The sequence below is a fragment of the Carassius auratus genome, linkage group LG30F, assembly GCF_003368295.1.
Source record: "Carassius auratus strain Wakin linkage group LG30F, ASM336829v1, whole genome shotgun sequence".
Lineage (NCBI taxonomy): Eukaryota > Metazoa > Chordata > Actinopteri > Cypriniformes > Cyprinidae > Carassius > Carassius auratus.
In genome coordinates this window covers 4,977,368-4,999,368 of record NC_039294.1, presented here as the reverse complement: position 1 = coordinate 4,999,368, position 22,001 = coordinate 4,977,368, and the positions used below count along the sequence as shown (strand labels likewise).

Below are 22,001 nucleotides of genomic sequence, written 5' to 3'. Positions count from 1 at the left end.
AGAGGAATTTGGACCACTGGGCAACAGCCCAGTTTTTCTCCTTAGCCCAGGTAAGATGCCTCAGGAGTGGCTTAACAAGAGGAATGAGACAGCTGTAGCCAAATTCCTTGACACGCCTGTGTGTGGTGGCTCTTGATGTCTTGAACACAGCCTCAGTCCATTCCTTGTGAAGTTCACTCAAATTCTTAAATCGATTTTGCTTGACAATCCTCATAAGGTTGCAGTTCTCTCAGTTGGATGTGCATCTTTTTCTTCCACACTTTTTCCTTCCACTCAACTTTCTGTTAACATGCTTTGATACAGCAGTCTGTGAATAGCCTATAAACATCGGCAATTAATGTAATTAATGTTTGTGGCTTACACTCCTTGTGAAGGGTGTCAATAGCCGCTTTTCCACTGTCGGGCCAGTGTGAGCCAGGGCTTACAAAGGGCCGGGCAGGGCTAATAGCCTTGGGCCAGTAGCACCGAGGCCAGAATAGCGCTGCATTTCCACAGTCGAGCCTGAAGCTCTGCTGCTCTTCACTAAAACCCTCCCTTTGCACGCCTCTCAGGAACAACTTCATATAACCCAGACGAGGCACGATCAATCCCCATAAGTGACCGTGGAAATGCGACTGGCCCTGGCACGCACTAGCACACCCACTTTTAGCCCGACAGAGGAAACGCCGCTAATGATTCTGGACAACTGTCAGATCAGCAGTCTTCCTCATGATTGTGTAGCCTAGTGAACCAAACTGAGAGATCATTTTGAAGGCTCAGGAAACCTTTGCAGGTGTTTTGAGTTGATTAGCTGAGTGGCATGTCACCATAATCTAATTTGTTGAAATAGTGAATTGGTGGGTTGTTGTAAAATGTGAGCCAAAACCATCACAATTAAAATAACCAAAGACTTAAACTAAGTCAGTCTGTGTGCAATGAATTTATTTAATACACAAGTTTCACAATTTGAGTTGAATTACTGAAGTAAATGAACTTTTCCACAACATTCTAATTCATTGAGAAGCACCTGTATGTAAGGAATTATTCAAACATTGTAGAGCAACCTGTTGAAATAAGGACAGTCATGTATGTTGTAAGCAGCGAAAACTTAAAAGGGAGGTCTAATGCTATTTCATGCATTCAGAGTTATCTACACTGTTAAAGAGTTGGATCATCATGCTAAACATGACTTTAGTATGAATTTTAATGATCTAAAACCATGTACCATGTCTGGCTTTGTGTAAAATGCATTTAACCCACCTTTTTAAAGTTGCTCTGCTTGCTGGTGCCTTTCTCAGTGTTCTCATTATGTAGAATGTCTAGAGGCGTTTCTCTCTCCTTTAGCTTTAATGACTCAATCTCGGTCTTCAGTTCATTTAGCTGCTCCTGAAGGTGTTTGCTCTTCTCCATATACTCGACCCTGCCAAACAGGACAGACGCATTGTGTATCAAAGCTGCTCTCTTGGTCTCCATCCGTTTTAAGGCATATTCACACCATTTTTGTCCTTTTGTCACTTCCTTGTTTAGGTGTGAACAGGCATTTGTTGGAAACTAAAACTACTGTTCAAAAGTTGGGTGTCGGCAAGCTAAATGTTAGTCTCTTGCTCATCAAAACCCAGTTAAAACCATCACTCCAATTCAAAACAACTTGGATAATATATTGTCAAATGTAATATATTCCTGTGATATTTCCTTAATATAATTTGAATTCCTGATTCCTGTGGCAAAGCTGAATTTTCAGCATCATTACTCCAGTCTTCAGTGTCACATGATCCTTCAGAAATCATTCTAATATGCCGATTTGCTGCTCAAGAAACATTTCTTATTATCAGTGTTGAGACTTAATATTTCTGTGGAAACAGACACATTCATTGTTGAACAGAAAGTTCAAAAGTAAAGCATTTGTTTGAAATATAAAGCTTTTGTAACACTGTGCATGTCTTTATTGCCATTTTCAATCAATTTAATGCAACCTTGCTTACTCAAACTTCCCCAAACTTTTGAACAGTAATGCATTTTGTACACTGAAAATGGGCATAGATTTTTAGCAAAAAGATCTTTAGGATTATGATCAATTGGACACTCATTCAATCAATATAATTTAAGAACCACAGCATCACTGTCATCACTCTCATAAATCATCTTCATATTGTGTTTTTTTAGCTTTTTAAAACAGTATTTGGCCTAACTAAACGAGTCATTATTGTGGAACTGTCTAAACAAACAAGGTGTCAGGGAGTTTAAGGACTTAAAAACAAAACCCGTCACACAGGTGAGTATCAGCAGAGAGGACAGACTCCGGCTCAGTTGATGTAACTGGATCAAAAGGTGTGGACAGTGTGATCAGGATGGACTGATGCCTGAAACAGGCTGCACTCACTTCTCCTTTTCGATCTCCATGGACAGACGTTTCATGTCCGTGTCTTTGAAGTCAAAACTCAGGTTCTCCATGCTGAAGTTGAAGTTCGGGCCATCAGGAGGAAGAGCGTTGGCAGACAACGGCACAGGCTGTGCATTGAAAGAAAGAAAGAGGAAGAGAAGGAAAGCTGAGCTAAATAAAGATCAATGAACAAAACTATTTAAGCAATATCACAAAAGCAAGAGTACATCCCAGTATTAAAATTTGTGCTGTTAATTAATTGCAATAAATCACATCGCATTGTTTACATAATATATGTGTGCACCTTGCAATTAAGTCAAAATATTTTATGTTTATATATTTATAATACAAATTATATGAATATATGCATGTAAATACATGTACATATTTTCAAAATCTACACTACTTGTGTATACATAAATATACACAGTACACACATATATCATGTAAACAAACTTATTTTGGATGCGATTAATCGCGATTAATCATTTGACAACAGCACTAATTAAAATACTAAATATTAAAACTTCATGCATTGTCATCTTTCTAGTAAAATTTAATTCAACTGAACCAGCTTCGTCAAATCATAATGTTCAAAATCGAATTGGATCACCAGATCCGTTATATTGCAATAATGCCATTATAATATGTTAATTAGACTCTTCTTACATTTCTAAAGGAAATAAAGATACTTAGAAGGTTCTATATTTAACCACGTCTGAAGAAAATGACTATACGGAGGAAAAAACAAATTACTTTAAACTCAACATGACATTTTACTTCTGTTACATAGCAGATGTTCAAGCGAAAGTTTTTTTTAAATTATTATTATTATTATATAAGAAGTTCACGAACTAGAAGAATTGGACAAAGAACATGTATTAAAGTAAAAGAGGTGACCCCAATTTTGATTTCATTTTATCCTAACATGTTAAGTCGACTTTATTTCAATGGCAATTTATTCAATAGAGATCAGGTTCACAGAATTAAACATTAAACTAAAAGAATCAATAATACAAACTTCAACAATGAGGCAGAACCCAAAACAGCTGTAAAAAAGACATTTAACTGCTGCATTTGACCGGTCAACCTGATGATCTTTATAACGACTAAGAATTCAAGCACCTAGTATGAGCTTCAGAAAAACTGCCTTGATTTGCCTCAGGCAGGATGACATATCTAAACAAAGTCAAGCCCCGTTTTGCTTTAGCCACCCTTAGTTGGATTTTGTCAAAAGACCAAAGGAAGCTTCAGGGTATATATATATATATATATATATATATTAAAAACACTTAAAAATTCTTGGTAAGACATCAATACCTGCAGACAGAGGCAACGCTTTGAAATGCCTCCTGGATTTTTAAGTGGTCGAACAGATCTAACATTAGCCAGACATAGAGAGAGCTAATGTCTGAAATGATATTCTGACCTCCAGTCACCCCTAACACACCGTGCATGTAAAATGAGTGTTGGATTTTCAAGAGTATCCACAAAGCTTTAAAAGAGCGGAAGAGCTCAGCTCCCAAGTGCTTAGGCTAATGATAAGGGAGTTCATTGTAATAGCACTGAAATGTGGTTTCCAGGTAGAAAATTTTACTCTCTGGGAACATTTATGTAGGAAAAAAATAATAATAATTCTGATCTCAATTATATCTATTATCTATACGAGGCTTAGGACAATCCCTTAATAGTCGTCCATTTGAATCAGACATGAAGTACACTCAGTCATCATGTGTATTCAAACCTGGCGGATATTCACAATGCATTTAATGGAGGTATTCAAGTTAACTGCGGTCTCTCACTAGCAGTTTCTGAACCCATTAGTAATCCAATTCCGAAAAGCATTACAACCATGCCATGCAATTCCTGGGACCCTAGAGGGCTACCTAACCATTTTTTAAGTTGGACAGCTTAATATGAATATAAATATTACTTCTAGATTGCATTAAGGTGGTTATTGTGAGGCTAAAACACTCTCGAAGGTTTCTCTGGACGAGAGGGGAATGTTTTCTTGCGAGTAGTGGAATGGCTGTCTGATGCAACTTTTGTTTAAATAAATTATCGAGACATTGACAAATGGCCAAGAGGCTAAATCAGACTAGCGTAAAAACCCATAACTGTGCAGGGTTTAAAACCTTTTTCTCTCTAAAACTGGACTGGAATTGGACACCAGCCTAATTGAGAATGACAAGCATTGATGTAACGTCATCTGGGGGAGCGTTTTGGTAAGTGACGGGTGGTTACCGAATACGCTGATTTGCTGGTGATTTCAAGTAGTTTGTTTTTGGCTTTGCGCTCCGATTCCCTTGCCTCCTGCAGGTCCTGTTTCAGCTGGTCGGCCTCATTCGCCCTGAGGAGAATAGATACATGGGTTACTCACTCAAGGTTTGAACCCTTTGAAGTGGACACAGTGCTGGGATCTCCAAAGCACAAATTCAGCTGGAAATGGAAAAATGGATGCTCAGATCTTCAGAAAATTGACTTTCACAGGCACCAAATCAAACAGCTATCCCAGCATGCATGCCAACAGAGTGCCAAATACCAAGTAAAGGCCCAGCAGATGGGTTTGAGGAGGGCCACCAGCATATCTCCAGCTGTGAGAGGAAAATCTGGGATGTCTTTTATGATGCATGTTCACATACTGAGGTTTAAATAATACATTATAGATGTTGCTTGTTTTAATCTGATGCTTTTAATCCAAACTGATTTTTAATAAAAAGTAATACAAAATGTATTTAAAAATAATCTAAATAAATAATGTTTAAACAATGAATGAGTGATTGGTGATAAAAAATGTTGCTGTACTGCCATGTCATTGTTAAAGTCTTCTAGGTGGTCGCTTGTGTTAGGCCAGATTATTAGTATTATTTGTATAATATTATAGTATTTAGAATTAGTTTTCCCTTGAATTTAATTTTTTTTATTACGTTTAAATGTGTTATGTGCTTTTATCATTTGTATTAGTTTTTATATTTCCATTTGGCTTTTATTTACTTTTAATAAAAGTTATTTTAGTGTTTCATCTTTTTTCAGTAACATTTTGAATTTTCATTTCAGGTTTTTTAATAATTCGTTTTTACATTTTTCACACACACACACGCACACACACACACACACACACACACACACACACACACATAAAGAGAGAAATGCAAAAACAGCCTTATTTCATTTTTTTTATATATATATATATACTTTTAAAATTGAAAAGTATGATTTTATGTTGTTTTTTTTACATAGAATTTTATATTTCCAGGAAAGAATGAAAAATAGCGCCCACTTGGCTAATCAAAAAATGACAATCAAAGAACTTTTCAAACACAACTAAATGATCTTTTTTAATTTAACCATTGGTACACAACAAAATATTATTATTTAAACACTAAATATGTCATCTAACATTATCACCTTGTCAAGCAGCCATCTGATGAAAGAAAATAGATCGAAATAGGCAGAGTGTGTTTGTGTGTGTCAGAGATGTTACCTCCTTTCAGACTCTTCTGCCATCTTGAGTGCAAGCATCTCAGCCTCTAGCATCTTCTGTTCCATTAGTCTCTTCTCCTCCTCAGTGCGAATGGCTGTCACCTTAATAAAGAGTAATTCAGAGCATGATGTGTCCTCAATGCTCCAAAAGGATCCTCTATGAGCAGCTGGTGTGGGCAAATGCTCACTAACCTTAATACGATGCATCTCCTGTTCAGCTTCGGCTGCTTTCTGAGCCAACAACTTGGCCTCTTCCTCAGCGATTTGTGCCTTCTCCGCCAACAGATCTGCAGTCTCCTCCGAGCGTAACTGAGAACAGAGACCACACGCTTTGGATAGATGCACATCGGCTATTTGCTTCATTTGATGCCTATGTTGATTAACAGCATTAGATGGCAAACGTTCAGCATACTACGCCACTGCAGCATTATTAAAAATGTAAGCAATCTGAATTATTCTATATAGATTTAGCTTTTGCTGTTTTACTCGATTCCACATCATTTGTAACACCTCACCAAAAAAAAAAAAGTTACATAAAGCTCAGTCTAACACATTTACGTCATTTGCATCACAGAAATCGTGTCACTAGGTCAGTCTTTTCTTCCCGAATATATCTCTCAAAACATATTTTCTTTTGGGAAGGAAAGTGAAAAAACCTCATAAATATTTAAGAGAGCGAGAGAAAGAGAACAAAGGACTGGCAAGGACGTGAAACTCTCTTATTAAAAATAATAAGACCTCTGCTAGTCAGAGCTCTGCCAGAAGATTATTTGAATTAGTGTTATGCTGAACACAGAGGGTGAACTATAAGGAGAACTACATATATCTGTTGTACTTACACTTATATCAGTTTAAAAGCCAAATTCCTTTTGTTTGCAAGAGCCACAACACCCTAATAATGTGCACTAAATACTGAGTCTTTAAATGTCATTTGAAAGTGAAGAGATAAAACAAAAATACAGCCTTAGAAATATCTTTATATGCAATGATATAGTACATTTAGTAATATTTAGGTCGACTGGATTGCAATAAATTTGAATTAGACCTTAAAGAGATTCTTTTTATTTTTTGCTGATCATTAGGATTTATTTAAAATACTTTTATTTGCTCTTATTATCATCATTATACTAGTACTTTTGACATTTCTAGATGCTGTGGCAGGTTAATTATGATTGGTTGATCAGTGATAAATAAAATATGTTACTACTAAGACAAGTATAGATACCTTTGTGCTCTAGCAAGCACTGAAGCAATTAGGGTAAGTATATTTAGTGTGGGTGACCATTTAGTTTCTCACCAGTGCTTCATTGGCCATGTGAGCTTCGTCCTGCAACTGAATCAGTCTCCTCTCCAGATTATCACGAACTCTTTCTGCCTCCTCACGCAACTGTTTCTCCCTCTCCAGCCTCTGCCGTTCCATCTACAGAGAGGTGCAAAAATCTCATTCATATTTCACCGCTGTTAAATGGGTTTACTGGATCACAAATCCAGCACCTGGTTAAAGGTGCCTGGAGGTGCAACAGGAAAATCAATGCATGTGGTGACCACACCAAGTCTTAAGATTTACTAGAGAGGGAGGGAGGATTTCCCTGACACTTCTCAAGCTCTCCAAAGAGAAATTATAGTTTCTCAAACCTGCAGTCATTTATTGGAATATATCTATATACATAAACTACTGTTCAAAGGTTTAGGATCCATAAGATTCTTTCTTTTCAACTTTGTTTGGGTTTCATTTCTTTTGATCCTGTAAGGCAAGATCTAAGTGAAAAACAGAGCCCAGAAACGGTTTGTTTTCATTTTTTTATTGGTTTAGCATAAACAATAATCTCTCTGATGCTATTAATCCGAAATCATTCCTAACCTGTTTGCGAGCTTTCTCTTCTCTAGCCTGCATCTTCATCTGCTGGACCTCCAGCGAATCAATTCTGCGTCTCCTCATGAAGAGATCATGGTTCCCGATGCACAGCTGAAGAATCTTCAAACACATCAAAACTGCTTTATCAAAAACTTATTTGCCCCTCACAAAAAAAAAAAAAAAAAAACATGAAAATTTAGTCAATCATTCATCCTCATGTTGTTCAATACCTAAATGACTTTTTAATGCCTGAAATTTCAGTCCGCTTCTCACAAATGCCATGACATATATATTAGTTATAGGTTGAAGGGAACATTTTATGATGGATTTATGTGGCCAGTCTTGGGAAAAGGGCACTCTAGACAATCAGCTAAATTTCTATTTTTGTTTTTCACAGCATAAATGAAATCATACTGGTCTGGATCAACATGAGGGTGAGTAAATGATGACAATTTTTATTTCTGGGTACCTTTAACTAACAAATGACAGCATCTCTTGATTAATGGCATATAGATTTCTTAAACCTACAATCTTCTGGCAAACAGCCCAGATCTTAAACCACAGCGGGTTTGTGAAGAGCAGTTTGAAATTGATCACTGCATTACATCACATCATGAAATACTCACCAGTTTATTGACTCGGAGTTTTGATGAGTTGAATTTGAAGACATCGGCCCTCTTATCCAAGGGTTTAATGGAAAACTGAAGACACAGTGACAGGAATTAGTGCACCAGCAACATTACTGAATATGAATTGTTCACAAAATGAGTACCTCTTTATCACTGTACGAGATGTTTCTGATCTCATTCCAGGGAAAAGAGATTTTGGGCGTCAGTTTATTACTCGGGTCATAAATGTGGAGGCCCAAAGCGTCAACACCCAGCAGTAAGCTGGTTCCCTTTTTATTCTTGAAAAATAAAAACATTAACCTGTTAACTGTCACTCACGTTTTTGAAGATAGACATGAATGTGCATGATACAAACATAAATTTGTATAATTCATGACTGAAAACATTTTGTAACATGATTTTGATGTACCATTTACATGGTAATGCAATGTCTGATTTTAAAATGGGTTTTGAAGGATGAATTTTGAGATTTTATGTTTTCAAGTGATATTTAACTTCTGATGATTTCTAAAATGTGAAAGAGAAAAAGGCAACGAGGAAGTCTTATTTTTAAACAAAGGTCAAAACTCCTTTTGTAATCTAGATTTCTGAGGGTGCACTCTTGTCATAAATTCATCTATTACTTTTCCTACATAATTTTTAACAAATAATATTGGTAAAATATATATTTGGGAGTCTTAGACCTTTCCAACGATATATAGTTTGTCAAGATTAGATTAGATTTGATTGTAATATAGTATAGTCAACGTAGGCGTCCCGTATACGGGACGGGGTGACATTTAACAGGTTAAAAAGACCAATTTATTTAACTAGAATGATCACACTGCAATGGCTATTCAGACTGAAAAATAAAGTCACACCCCTGGCAAAAGTAATATTGCAAACAAAAAGGCAGAAATAATGAAGTTTCAAGCAGGGTGGACACCAAAGGAAATGTGAGATGATTTAGGCTAAAGGTGACTAGGTCACCAATAACAAAATGTTTGATTATTATGCAAAATATTAATAATATTAACATTAATAAAATGCATTTTGCTGTCCCTAGATCAAGCTTAAATTGTTACTTCCATACAGCAGCGGAGGCATTTCTTACCCTAATGGAAAAGTAATTGATCCCATACATCTCCAGATCCTGAGCTATTTTTAAATACTCCATCTCAGCTTCATCTCTGCAGCACACAATAACAAACACAAACGTGGGAGGGAGGAAAGGAGGGAGACAGAAGGGGAGAAAGAGAGAGAGAATAAATTAAGACACAAAATAAAATCTATTCCACCGCAGGGCTTTAATGAGACTTGACTAACTTTGAGTGCAGAAACTAGAGGTCACACTGTATGTCTTACAGTACCTGATTGTGTCAGAACACAAACACACACATACTCATCAAACTCACCAATTAAAAATATCATGCTAAAAACATCTAGACTTTTAGTACCATCTCATGTTCTTGTGAGTCTGCTTGCAACTTGCCTTGTCAAACTGTGCTTACAGAACCAGCTAGTATTTCAAAGCAGACGTTTAAATAAGCCATCTAAAAACCAGCCAAATACATCAGTCTCAATCTATACATCTATCAACAACCAAATGATTAAACAAGTAAAATATCAAATAAATACTGTAGAAAAAAAAATGAAAAAAACTTTTTTTTATATTAAAATAAATGAATTTAAACGATGAATAAATGTAAAATAAACAAACAAACAGATGAACATGTTCTGTGTGAAGGGTCCCGTTAGACCACTTTTGAAATTAGAAAAATATCAAAACAATTAAAAAAATAAGAATAATAAATGTAAAATAAAAATACAGTAAAATAGCTCAAATTAAATAAAAACAAATAAATGGAAAAAATTTTACAAATATATATTACAACAGCTTTAGGACAAAAAACCTTGACAAGCACTGGACTTCAAGGAGAAAAATAATTAAGCTGGGTGTATGTATGAAAGAGAGAGATAAAGATGTGCAGACTGTGTACTTGTGAGTGTGTTTTATGAAGTGCTGTCAAATGTTAGGAGAAGGTGTGGAATAAGAAACTGCATCTAAATAAGCTCTGAAGCAATGCTGGAAGTCTGTTTCATCATCACAGTAGACCAATTTATGCTTTTTTGAGCAAGGTTATGCCCGGTTCTGGATAAAGAAACATTTTGTGAGTGTCTTGACTTTCAAAAGTGCAGATAACACATAGTGAAGCCACATCGGTGCAACACTGCGCATTTATAGCATCACAGAACCAGATTGGTCTGGTCAAATTTGCAGCCGATTCTGACCAACATGCAAAGCATCCAGCACAGCTTGTTTGTGGCACTTGATTAAAGCTGTGATTTTAGAAGGCGTTTGCCTTTTCTGTGAGCAACAAGAGTTACATGAAAAATAAGGTGGGCAAGCATTCTGGGACTGAGACTAGAGGGTACAATACCTGGTTCTGCCCCTGTGCTCAGCGTAGCAGACCGTGATTCTCTCCTCCCACATCTCTGCAGTCATCTGGTACAGATTAATAACCTGCACAAGAGAAACACACATGAAGATCAGTCAACAACCTGAATAAAGTCTATAACCGTCTCATCTGGGCGTTTTCATAACAGAGCTCTTTGTGCGCATCAGACTCTGTTTGATATCAATATACTTTTTTTTTTGCTGGAATGAAAGCTACTTTCCATAAAAAAGGATGTGAACAAATGTTGATAACATACACTACCAATTCAAAAGACTTTTTGGAAAAGATGACATTTCTAATATAACAATTGTTTAAAAAATATCATTAAAAAATATTATTGTAAATTACAATGATTAATAAATTATATTCTGAAGGATCATGTGATATTAAAGACTGGAGTAAAAAATCAGCTTTGCCATCACAAGTATAAATTATTATTTAAAATCTATTAAACTGGAAATAGTGAAATAGTTATTTTAAATTGTAATAATATTTTACAGAATTCCAGTTTTTACTGTATTTTTGATCAAATATATTCCACATGCCATATAATTACAATGCATTTCTTTTAGTGAATGGTCCCCACAGATATTACCTTTAAAAACAATTGCAACATTTGTGGGCTACATAGAGTTAAATTGAGTTCTGGACTGGTGGTGAAAGTTTTTCTTCTCCTGAGACACTTTAGTTAAGGTGCTAATGCTAGTATTTATTTTGGCAAACACTGATTTCACAAATAGTTAGAGCAAAATAAACATGTATATCATGGGTGGAAAATAAATCAGTTTCAGAGCTATCAAACAAACCAAGAGTTAAACAGAGTAAAAAACAGAGTAAAAACAACACAATGGCAAACAGAGCAGAAGGACATTTCCTAATTAAGTGGGACTATTTAAATCCTTCAGACGATTTTGAATGTCAGTGGAGTAAACAAACGCTCTTTCGCAGTACTTACTGACATGCGAGCGAATGCTTCCAGCAGAGAGCTTTCACTACATCTAACGCCCTACGGGAAGCCCGCCGAAGCCTTACAGGCTCGTTACAGAGCTCTGCGAACATAATCAGCATAATTATCATGGAGCGATGCCCATCTCAACATCACACTCACTCTCTTTGGTAGCAGCTCCTCTTGGGACAGGAAGCCCGGCTTGTGGACATTAGGGTCATAATCACCATACTGCAGAAACAAGATGAGAAATCAAAATGAGCTCAATTATGAATACTAAGAGAGGGGGGAAAATGGACTCACACAGTCAGAAAGAAACAGCCATTATATTCACCTGCTCTCACTTAAAGTGAATCAAGTAATACACGGTTGCGTAAAACATAAAAGCACTTACAAATCAAAATAAGATGAAATACAGCTGTGAGTTTTTATGAGAGGCATTATGGGTAGGATAAGTAGAGTAAAAAAGGTGCTGCTGAAAGAGATAATTGCACGATCACATTTTACACAGATGTTGCAACAGCAAAATGGTTGGTTTGTAAATTAACTATGGGACTTGATGCAGAATGCCTCAGAGAAATTAGATATAAAAAAAATTAGACTACCACTCAAATGTTTGGGGTTGGTAAAATGTTTAATGTTTTTGAAAGAAATGTATTACGATCACTAATGCTGCATTAATTTGATCAAAAATACAGTAAAAATAATAATATTATGAAATATTACCATTTAAAAATGTAAAACATTTTAATTCAAATTTATACAATATATTAATTAATAAAACGTTATTATCAGTCATTACTCCAGTCTCTCATTAATCCTCTGAAATTGTTCTAATATGCTGATTTGTTTAAATATTTGTTATCAATATGTTTGTGGAAACTGAAGATCAAAAGAAAAGCATTTGAAATAGAAATGTTTTTATGCATCGATCCGTTTTATGCATGATTGTGTAAAAAAAGTATTCATTTCATTACAAATATATCTCCCTCAAAATGTTGTTTACATCCATGTCCCAGAGTTGAGAGAGTGGCTATAACACACATCAAACCAGTCTTACGCAAACACATTAATGTTATGGTTATACTTTTGAAACGGTCCGAAACTGACGTTAATGTATTTACTGTCTATATGTTTGTTTCTAAACACTGAGGAAACTGTCTGTGGTAATCAATACCATGCCACAAATGCAGCACATAAAAATAGCTGAGAATACTCCTGTGAGACGAGGCATATGAATGTCACGATTCCAAAATAAAGCTCATTACAGATATTGGACTGCTTGCAGGAGAACAAGCTTATATGCAGAATCAGAAATGCAAGACAATAATACTCCATCAGTGTCACGCTGGCTTGTCATTTTGAGCTCTACGGACAGATTCATGCTGCTCGTGCATGTGAAAGCATCCCCATTTAAAAGAGTCTGTGTGAATGGTTTTGTTTTCACAGTAAGGGAGGAACTCAACTTCTCTTTATTTCTTACTTGTCTGCCTATGCTGATATAATGTTTTTAAAATAGTATCTTATGTTCGCTAAGGCTGCATTTGTTTAAAATACAATAAAACAGTAATGTTGTGGAATATAACAATTACAAATAATTCTATTTTAATTTATCTTAAAATTTAATTTATATTTGCGATGCAAAGCTGAATTGTCAGCATCATTACTCCAGTCTTCAGTGTCACATAATCCTTCAGAAATTATGCTAATATGCCGATTTGCTGCTTAATATACTTTTCTTATGAACAATGTTGAAAACCTTTGCTGCTTAATATTTTTGTGGCATAGAACAGCATTTAATTGAAATAGAAATCCTTTGTGACATATCAGTCAAAGATGTAATAAATGATTTTTTTTTGTGTTTTGATATATTTTATAATAGCAAAAGAAAAAATAGATCAGTTATGCACAAATCATATACATGACAACTTTGAAATCAAAATGGCGGGTTTCCCAAAGCTGCTGTAAAAAGCCTTGAGAAGCCATCAAAAGACTTTAGCACACCAGCACAAGACTCAAACAAACTGCCTTGCCATGTGAAGCATATAAATTTAACAAAGCAAACAAAAGCTTGAGCTTACTCCCATCCAGTTTTTAGAGCCATCTAGTGTTGCTCCGTGTCTGACGCGAGTCAGAGAGAAACAGAGTACGATTCCTAAATTGGCACAAGGTGAGCTGTGTGCAGTTATCCCTGGCTTTTGGATAAATCACGTTCTTGTGGCCCCTGAGCTGTCAATCAAACTGACACCTGCTTAATAAAATGGGCTTCCTCCAGTGGGAAGAGTGTAATGGGATAAATGCCGCCCTTGAAGAACATCCATCGGAGGTTAAGGTTTAGCTCGGACACCTTTCTGTGTGTCTATCAAAGAAATAAGGGTTTAAAAAAAAACGGGTGTGTTGGAGCACTGACCTTAGCGTGGACGGCATAAGAGGCTAACAGCACCGAAGCCTCGGGTGGACAGTATATCTCCTCCTCTAAAATACTCTTCTTCACCTGCAGGATATCAGACGAGAGGAGAGCAAGATTAACAGTAGTTCATTATTATTACTGCTACTTATTTAGGGGAATGTGTTACCAAGAATTTTATGCAATCCCATCATGATAATAATATAGTGATATGTGCCTGGATCTTGCTAAAGGGCACATTGATGGTAGGATCATCCCTTCACAGTGTTTGAATCTGGATTATTTTGGTTACTTGCCCAGATTTAGAAGTACTATTAACTACTAGCAAAAGATAATATTAGAGACGGCATGTTAAAACACTCTTTATGTCATTTATTCCTATGATGGCAAAACTGATTATTCCAGTCTTCAGCGTCATATGAACCTTCAGAAATCATTCTAACAAACATTGCATTGATCACAGCTGTAATGCTTCATATTTTTTGTGGAAACTATGATACTGTGTTGTTGTTTTTTTCAGGATTTTTGTATGAATAAAAAGTTTAAAATAAAATAGTTTATTTGAAATAGAAATCCATTGTAAAACTAAAAATGCATTTGTCCTTTTTTAATCTGTTTCATCATTTAAAAGTATTAATTTCTTAAAAAAAAAAAAACAGCAAACCACAGGTTATTTCCAACTTCTGCATCCAAGCATAAATGTCAATTTACAATAATACTAATAAATTGGTCAATTTAGCTAGATTCTAAATATTACATGGAAACAGAAAGAGCATAAGACCAAGCAGTCTTTGATATCAAAATAAAAATGATGATGTGCTTCTTACTGTAGTTTTAGTATGCAAACCACAATTTAAGAAACAGATCTCTAACTAGATAAACTTCTATAGTCAGGTTGGGTCTACAGAACTTTAAAGCTTTATAAAGATATAGATATTTTATTAGGTATTTTCTGAAAAGACAGAACAAACAACACTGTGTTTTTGTTTTGTTTTCTTAGCTATCCTAGTCACGACTATCCATTAGTAAGCCGGCAGAGGCCGTCTCCTTACGGCTCTATGGACTGCGAAGACCAGACGTCATTTATGGCTTCAAATACAAAGAAAAAGCAGAATATTTCAGGGTCAGTTTTAAGAACTCTAGAAGCAGCAGATGGCTCACAGGTTACACATTCACTGCTGCAGGGCTGTTGAGCTGAATTCCAAGTGGGGCTGTAGGGAGAAAACAGTCGCCTTGGCAAAAGGACTGCTCCTAGTGCAGACTCCTAAGCCTGGCACAAATCACTGCATATCTGTTTGTAACAATGTCATTTGTTTGTCCATCATCTAGATTTGAACGCATGCATGAATAAATAAATCTATGGATGCAACCTTGTTAATAAAATCATAAAAATATAAAATGTAGACATTAAAAAAGCCACATTCAAGGCAGTATTATCTACAAAATGTTTGAACGGAGTTTGCACGTTAAGCAGTCAAGCTGAACTAATTCCAGAAACCTGTGGAAAAGAAAAGGAAAAAAGAATTTCAATGCAGCTGCCTTGCAAGCACTGTAACGACTAAGTGATAGACTTATGAATGAATCAAAGAATCAAATTAATTCCTGACTTCACGCTTCATCAGAAGAGAAAATTAATAAAGGATGGAGGAATCGACCCCTGACCTTTATGAATAAATGAAGTGGTAAACAAAACGCATAAATGTGTGTTCACACTGAAAGGTAAGTATTTTATTGTCAACAATGAACCAGTGCCAAATTATGAGTAAAATATCGCTGCCTTGCCAAATGAGCTGTTGCTAAAAGCACAACCACACGGGAGACGGCTGGTCACTGTGCCGACCATTAGCTGCTTGGCAAAAAGAAAAAGGATCTAATTTTATGATAACGAGAACATAGAAGCCAAAAAGAGTTTAATGAAAAGGCTACAGTTAGCACAAGGTCAAACTTATTAAAAACAATTAACAAAGCAGCCAAATACTCATCAATAAATGAATAGTTTGCTCAAAAATTACATTTTAAGTCTGCATGACTTTCTTCAATCATTACAATAATAAACAGCTTACAGTTTAAACTTGAGATCATACAGATTTGTTTTTTTTTTAAGAAATCCACACACTATTATTCAGCAAGGATGCGTTAAATGTAGGGCTGTAGTACTCGAGTCCGGTCTTGGACTCGAGTCCGGACTCGAGACATTTTTCTGCCGTCTCGGACTTGTCTCGGACTCTTTGCATTTGCACTCGGACTTGTCTCGGACTTGGCCATTGGACTCGCCAAGTCTTCTAGTTGGTCTCGACCGAGTCCAGCAAAAAAAAAAAATTCTCCTTCAAAACAAAAACACATTTGCATGATTTCGCGACTGAAAACGTGTGGAAAACGCTAGGCGCGCCGTTCTCCTTATTTCCAAATGACTCTGTAATCTGCGCACGCGCTCCAATGCTGTTGCTGGGCAACCATGACTCGCTCTTCATGATGACGCAGAAGTTTCAGCAAAGAATAAATGGATTTCCAGCACTAAACATCCCTTGTAGTAACTCTGCTAATATATTCATTTACAAAATGGCTATCCTTGTACAGCTATGATCATCTATTTCTCCATCTTAGCTTTCAGTATTGTTCCGGGAAAGGATGTGCATGACCAGCGGTGCACTTACTGCGACCTGACAAGTTTAGATGTTTCTAATTTAATTTCTACCTGTTAGATTGCCTTAAACGTACCCTTTACAATAATGAAATACTAATTATTGTTGTAGAGTATAGGGGTTGCAAGACTACTGATTTCTGCTAGTAGATTTTTTAAAGAAAAAAATGCTCGAGTTACTCGACTACTCGTGGTTCATGCTATTGTAAATGAAAACACATTCAATAGTTATTTTACATATATATATAGTTAATTACATATGTAAATTTTAAAAACTTTATAATTATGACATTACATATTAAATTTTCATGTAACAGCCAGTATTTGTATCTGTTACAATCACAACACTTTTCGTATCTGCATTCGGATACAACATCATACAGTTACTTGATAAGACCCTTATGACTTTCTATATTTTTTTTCGTTGTTATCACTGAACAAGTATGTCGTGTTAAACTAAAATAATTATTAATTTTTAAAATAATATGTATCATGCAAGCAGAGAGATGTCATGACAAACGTTAAGTGATCATTTGAACACGACTGGATCCATTCAATGCGCACATTTTCATTACGCAGAACAGAACACTTCAGCGAGTCTTTATGTTAATGAACTTCACTTAACAGATGTGTGTGCCGCGCAAACCAGCAAAGGGTAAAGATGCAAACATGTAGGACAAGTAGACAATGTATCCGTATCGAAGCTGATTATTAGCCGACTCTTGAACTGAATGGTTTTTGAGAGACTGAGACGCGCAACGCTGCTGTTTGATTGGTGAGCGCGCTGTGCTTATTCATTCGTTTCACATCGTAGCCTAAGCTTTAAATCATTGCCTTTTAAATATATACAAATAATATAACGTGTATGATGTATTGTTATAGGTAAAATTACTCTTGCAACGCTCTGATTTCTGAAAGATGCACAGAGAGGCGACAACAGCGTGTTTGATTTGCGCTCTTTTCACTCATAAAGTTTACATTCATTCACTTCTGGCGCTGATGCCCTGGCTCACCTGTTATCTAGCAAACACCAGAGTGTGTCAGCTTCAGCGAGTATTCAGGCAGAATTATTCCTTGTCCGTTTTTCGTTTTTCAAGCCATTAACCTTGCCATTCCGAATAATGCATTCGGCTTCAGGCACAACCCTAATTATTACATATTTTATTTTTTACATGCAACATAGATAAGGTCATATAGTAACAGCTCCACGCAATATTGTAATTCTAAAATTCACATCGTACTTGCCAACACTTTGTATGCATTATGGTTAATGCATGCTGGAGTAGTCGATTGTTTCCGACAGAGCTCGACTAGTCTATGCAAACACTAGTATAGTATGACAAAAACGTCGCTGTATTTATGTGCGCATGCCCAGTAGAGCCAAACGCCTTACCTCGCCTAGCTTTGCAGCGCACATTTGTCATATCCCGAGCTTTGCGTGTGTCTGTGCACTGTGCCAAGGCATCAGTCATATACATCTTTGACCACAGACATAATGTCAGCAAAAGCAGCATTAAGTAAATAAAATGAAAATAAAGTACATACAAATTATTTGACCTTACAGCTCCAAACTTTGTTCTAGAGGGCCAGTGTCCTTTATGAATCTGAAATATATTTTATTTTACCTGGATATTTTCATGGGTGGGGGTCATGGGGGCCCATCAGGACTGCCTATGCATAGGGCACGGGATCTTGTGAAACGCCCCTGTTAGCTTTAACTCTAATTATACACACTTGAACCATCTAATCAAGCTCTTAATAGACACACTAATCTTCCAGGTATGTTAAGGCCAGTTGGACCTAAACTTTTCAGGACATTGGCCATCCAGGATGTAGTTTGGAGACCCCTGTCATACAGAGTTTTTACTTTGCACATGCTTTTTGATCATTACAAATAATAATGTAAATGTATTTTCTTAGAATAGGAGATATGCTGTCTCTCGCATCACAAACATTATCAGTAGTTAAGTGTGTGGTCTTGAAGAGGACCCTTTTTTCTCTCATTTGGACTCGGTCTTGGACTTGGACTCGAAAATTTTGGACTTGGACTTGACTTGGACTCGAACCTCTTTGGACTCGGTCTTGACTCGGTCTCGACTAGTCCTGGACTTGGACTTGACTTGGACTCGACAAAGCTGGACTTGACTACAGCTCTAGTTAAATGTATCCAAAGTGAGAGGAAAGATACTTATAATCTTACACTTTCTATTACAAATGAATGTTGTTCTTTTGAACTCTCTTTTAATCAAAGACTGCTGAAAAAAATTGAAATAAAAGCGTATTAGAATGATTACATTTAAAATGTGTTATAAAATAAAAGTTATTGGGTACAATATAGTTACTTTTAAATTTAACATATATTTAACAATACAACACATTTTACTGTATTTTGACCAAATAAATGCAGTCTTTAGCATCAGAGAATTCTTAAAAATAAAAAATATTTGTAAAAAAAAACGTACTGACCCCTAAAATGTGCACACAACCCATTAATCGCGATAAAGGCTTACATTCTATGCTGTTTTGTTCTATTATACTTTTTTCATTTTGTATTTTCACACTCCCCGTTCACCTTTGTTATATTTTTAAAGAGTCAGGATATTCTTAAAAAAAATTCTTCTTTTGTGTTCCATGAATGCAAGAAAGTGGAACAACACGTGCTGTTTCCAGGTAAACCACCCCTGTTAAGACTTGCTTCCCAACCATCCCTTTCAAATATAAAAAAAATCCTCATGCTTGCTCTTTTATCCATCAACCGACTACCAGTCTGAAACCAGTCACAAAAGTAGCATGCAATGTGTCAATAACTGCTCAAAAAGGTTCTGGCTATTAAGGTCGTCTTTTCAATCTGCTTTACAAATGTGACATCACATTTGCGCACAGTCTGGGAAGAGTGGCCGTTTCTGATAAGAGCTCATCCAGGCAAGGGTTTTAAACAGAATCTGCACATCCAAACATGTGGATCTATCACAAGCCTACATACGAGCAGAGGGCAGAGGCTAAAAGAGAACAGATTCACCGTTCTCCAATCTCTTCCCAGAACTCATTAGCATTTTTCGAGAATTCATTACATTCGTTTTCAGAGTGCATTGCCATTCTGAAGCGGCGTAGGTCTACCTCCCATTACGAGGTGGAGATAAGCTACTTACGCTCTCTCTGAGAATGTTCATAGCATCATCATGTGCCCTTTACAATGCATTAATCTACCAGATTGCTACAAGCACTGTAAAGTGAAGGGCAAATTGCCACAACATTAGATACAAATGTTGTCGCAACACTGTTGGGTAAAACTGTAGTGAAAATCAATGCATGCAAAACAGGTGCTTATTTACCTCCCATGCCGAGCAACCAGCTCGCTCAATGAGATGATTGATAATGTGCTCATAATCAAGGTGTTATTGGTTAATGGTTTCTGATCGCTCCAAACGAATCTTGGCAGGAAGCCGTATTACTGTGGGAGGTGTTCCCCAGGGCTCATAGAATCAGAGACAGGAGCCCTGATGTGAAGCACACCGATTCCACATGGCTGAACACAATCACACCAAACAATGAAAGAGTGTGCTGAACCCACAGACAGCACAGCCCTCAACCCTCTCTTTCACACAGAACTGCACCGAGAAACCAAAGACAGGAGCTCAGTTCTGCTGCCAAGCCTATTGAAATGAAATGGCTTCCCAGTTTGGGTCAGTGACACATCATCACCTGCTCTTGTGTACAAACAATACTTACAGCCCAGCTAGATTAATTACGTACAACACTATGCAGATATCACAACAATTTTCTGTGCATCGATTTTCATGCTTTTGGAGCATGAAGGGGTTAGGAGTTAAGCTTGCAACACAAAGTTAGCAGAATTAATCACAAACAGGTTTTTATTGTTAAGGAAAACCCCCCAAATTCTGTTTAATCATAAATGGAAAAAAACAGAATCTAAACTAAAATACTTAGTATGACTCTAAAACCTAAAATACAAATAATTTTTTATTTTTCAATATATAGCGCATTATAAAACATGACACCTATAGAAAACTATGTACAACATATGCATATTAAACCTATAAATAGCACTGGATTATTAAACATGAAATATTAATAAATTAACAAATCAAACTAAATAGCAATGTGAAAACTAAAATGTAATTCAATTAAATTTTAAATAAAATAAACATAAAAACTAAATTCAATATTCTGGGTCAGATGCACACTGAAGGTTTTGGGAGTGACAATTGAATTTAAATCTTTGCTTACGAAGGCAGGTACGAATGCAACAAAAGCATTCGAATCTGCTCCATAAACAATCAAGACTGAGAAGATTTTATGACCCTTCTGCAATAAGGTGCATTATAATATCCCTGACGCAGACTGACTTTCATCTAAACTGATACACACATTCATCACACACACTGATAAATAACAAAGAAAGTCACGATAAGCCAGCTGAGCTGACATCCATCATGAAATTCAGAGAAGTCACCAAGTTAAATCCCAGGACATAAACAGTATGATTTTGGTTATGAAAAACTGCTCTGGGGGGTTTGATTAAGAATACATGTTAATGCGAGGAAATTTGCTGAAGCCATGCACACGTGTGTTTGAATCACCTCTGTCCATCATTTCCTGTCCTCTCTCTATCCTCTTATCAATAAAAGTGGCAACACGCCAAACACGCCCAATTAATTTGAGCTGTAGTCCAGCTACACCCACCTGAGCCAATGACTCACCTGCAGGAAGAAGAGGTGCTGTGTTATGTCTTGCACCAGCTCTTCTTCAGCATTCTCTGGGTAAAACTTGGCCAGGAAATGAAACACGATGGGCTCTTCTTTGGGCATATCATGATCCAAAACCTATTACATAGATAAGTCATGACAAATGTTGTGCTGTTTGTACACTTTATATACCACTGGAAAAAAAAAAAAACACATACCAAGAGACTGCCACATTGTTGGACATGATAAAAATTATAATATCATTTCCTAAAGTAGTACTATAGCATTCCTTGAAGTATCATGAAAAGAGCATGGTACATGAATAAGTGCAAGCCTTCAATATCACCATATTGCCATGGTAGTACCACAGTAGTTTTTTGGACTTGTTTTTTTGGTTTGGTTTTCAAGACAGTCTGTTTGTTTTTATACTACCTTTCAAGGGTTTGGACATATTGAGATGTTTTAATGTTTTTAAAAGAAGACTTTTATGCTCACTAAGGATGCATTTATTTGATCAAAATACAACAGTAAAACAGT

At 36.2% G+C, this 22,001-nt stretch overlaps 1 protein-coding gene across 1 annotated transcript in view; it reads right to left on the bottom strand.

The window, feature by feature from the left end:
* nf2a (NF2, moesin-ezrin-radixin like (MERLIN) tumor suppressor a) overlaps positions 1 to 22,001 on the bottom strand; it is a 33,380-nt gene that overhangs the window by 3,503 nt on the left and 7,876 nt on the right. The window contains exons 4-17 of the mRNA XM_026240718.1: positions 21,480 to 21,602; positions 14,121 to 14,204; positions 11,873 to 11,941; positions 10,747 to 10,829; positions 9,420 to 9,495; positions 8,470 to 8,604; positions 8,324 to 8,398; positions 7,704 to 7,817; positions 7,140 to 7,262; positions 6,035 to 6,151; positions 5,844 to 5,944; positions 4,604 to 4,709; positions 2,360 to 2,487; positions 1,240 to 1,399 (exon numbers count right to left, since the gene is read on the bottom strand). Coding sequence (XP_026096503.1) covers positions 1,240 to 1,399; positions 2,360 to 2,487; positions 4,604 to 4,709; positions 5,844 to 5,944; positions 6,035 to 6,151; positions 7,140 to 7,262; positions 7,704 to 7,817; positions 8,324 to 8,398; positions 8,470 to 8,604; positions 9,420 to 9,495; positions 10,747 to 10,829; positions 11,873 to 11,941; positions 14,121 to 14,204; positions 21,480 to 21,602 — 1,494 coding nt within the window. The remainder of the gene's footprint in view (positions 1 to 1,239; positions 1,400 to 2,359; positions 2,488 to 4,603; positions 4,710 to 5,843; positions 5,945 to 6,034; positions 6,152 to 7,139; positions 7,263 to 7,703; positions 7,818 to 8,323; positions 8,399 to 8,469; positions 8,605 to 9,419; positions 9,496 to 10,746; positions 10,830 to 11,872; positions 11,942 to 14,120; positions 14,205 to 21,479; positions 21,603 to 22,001) is intronic.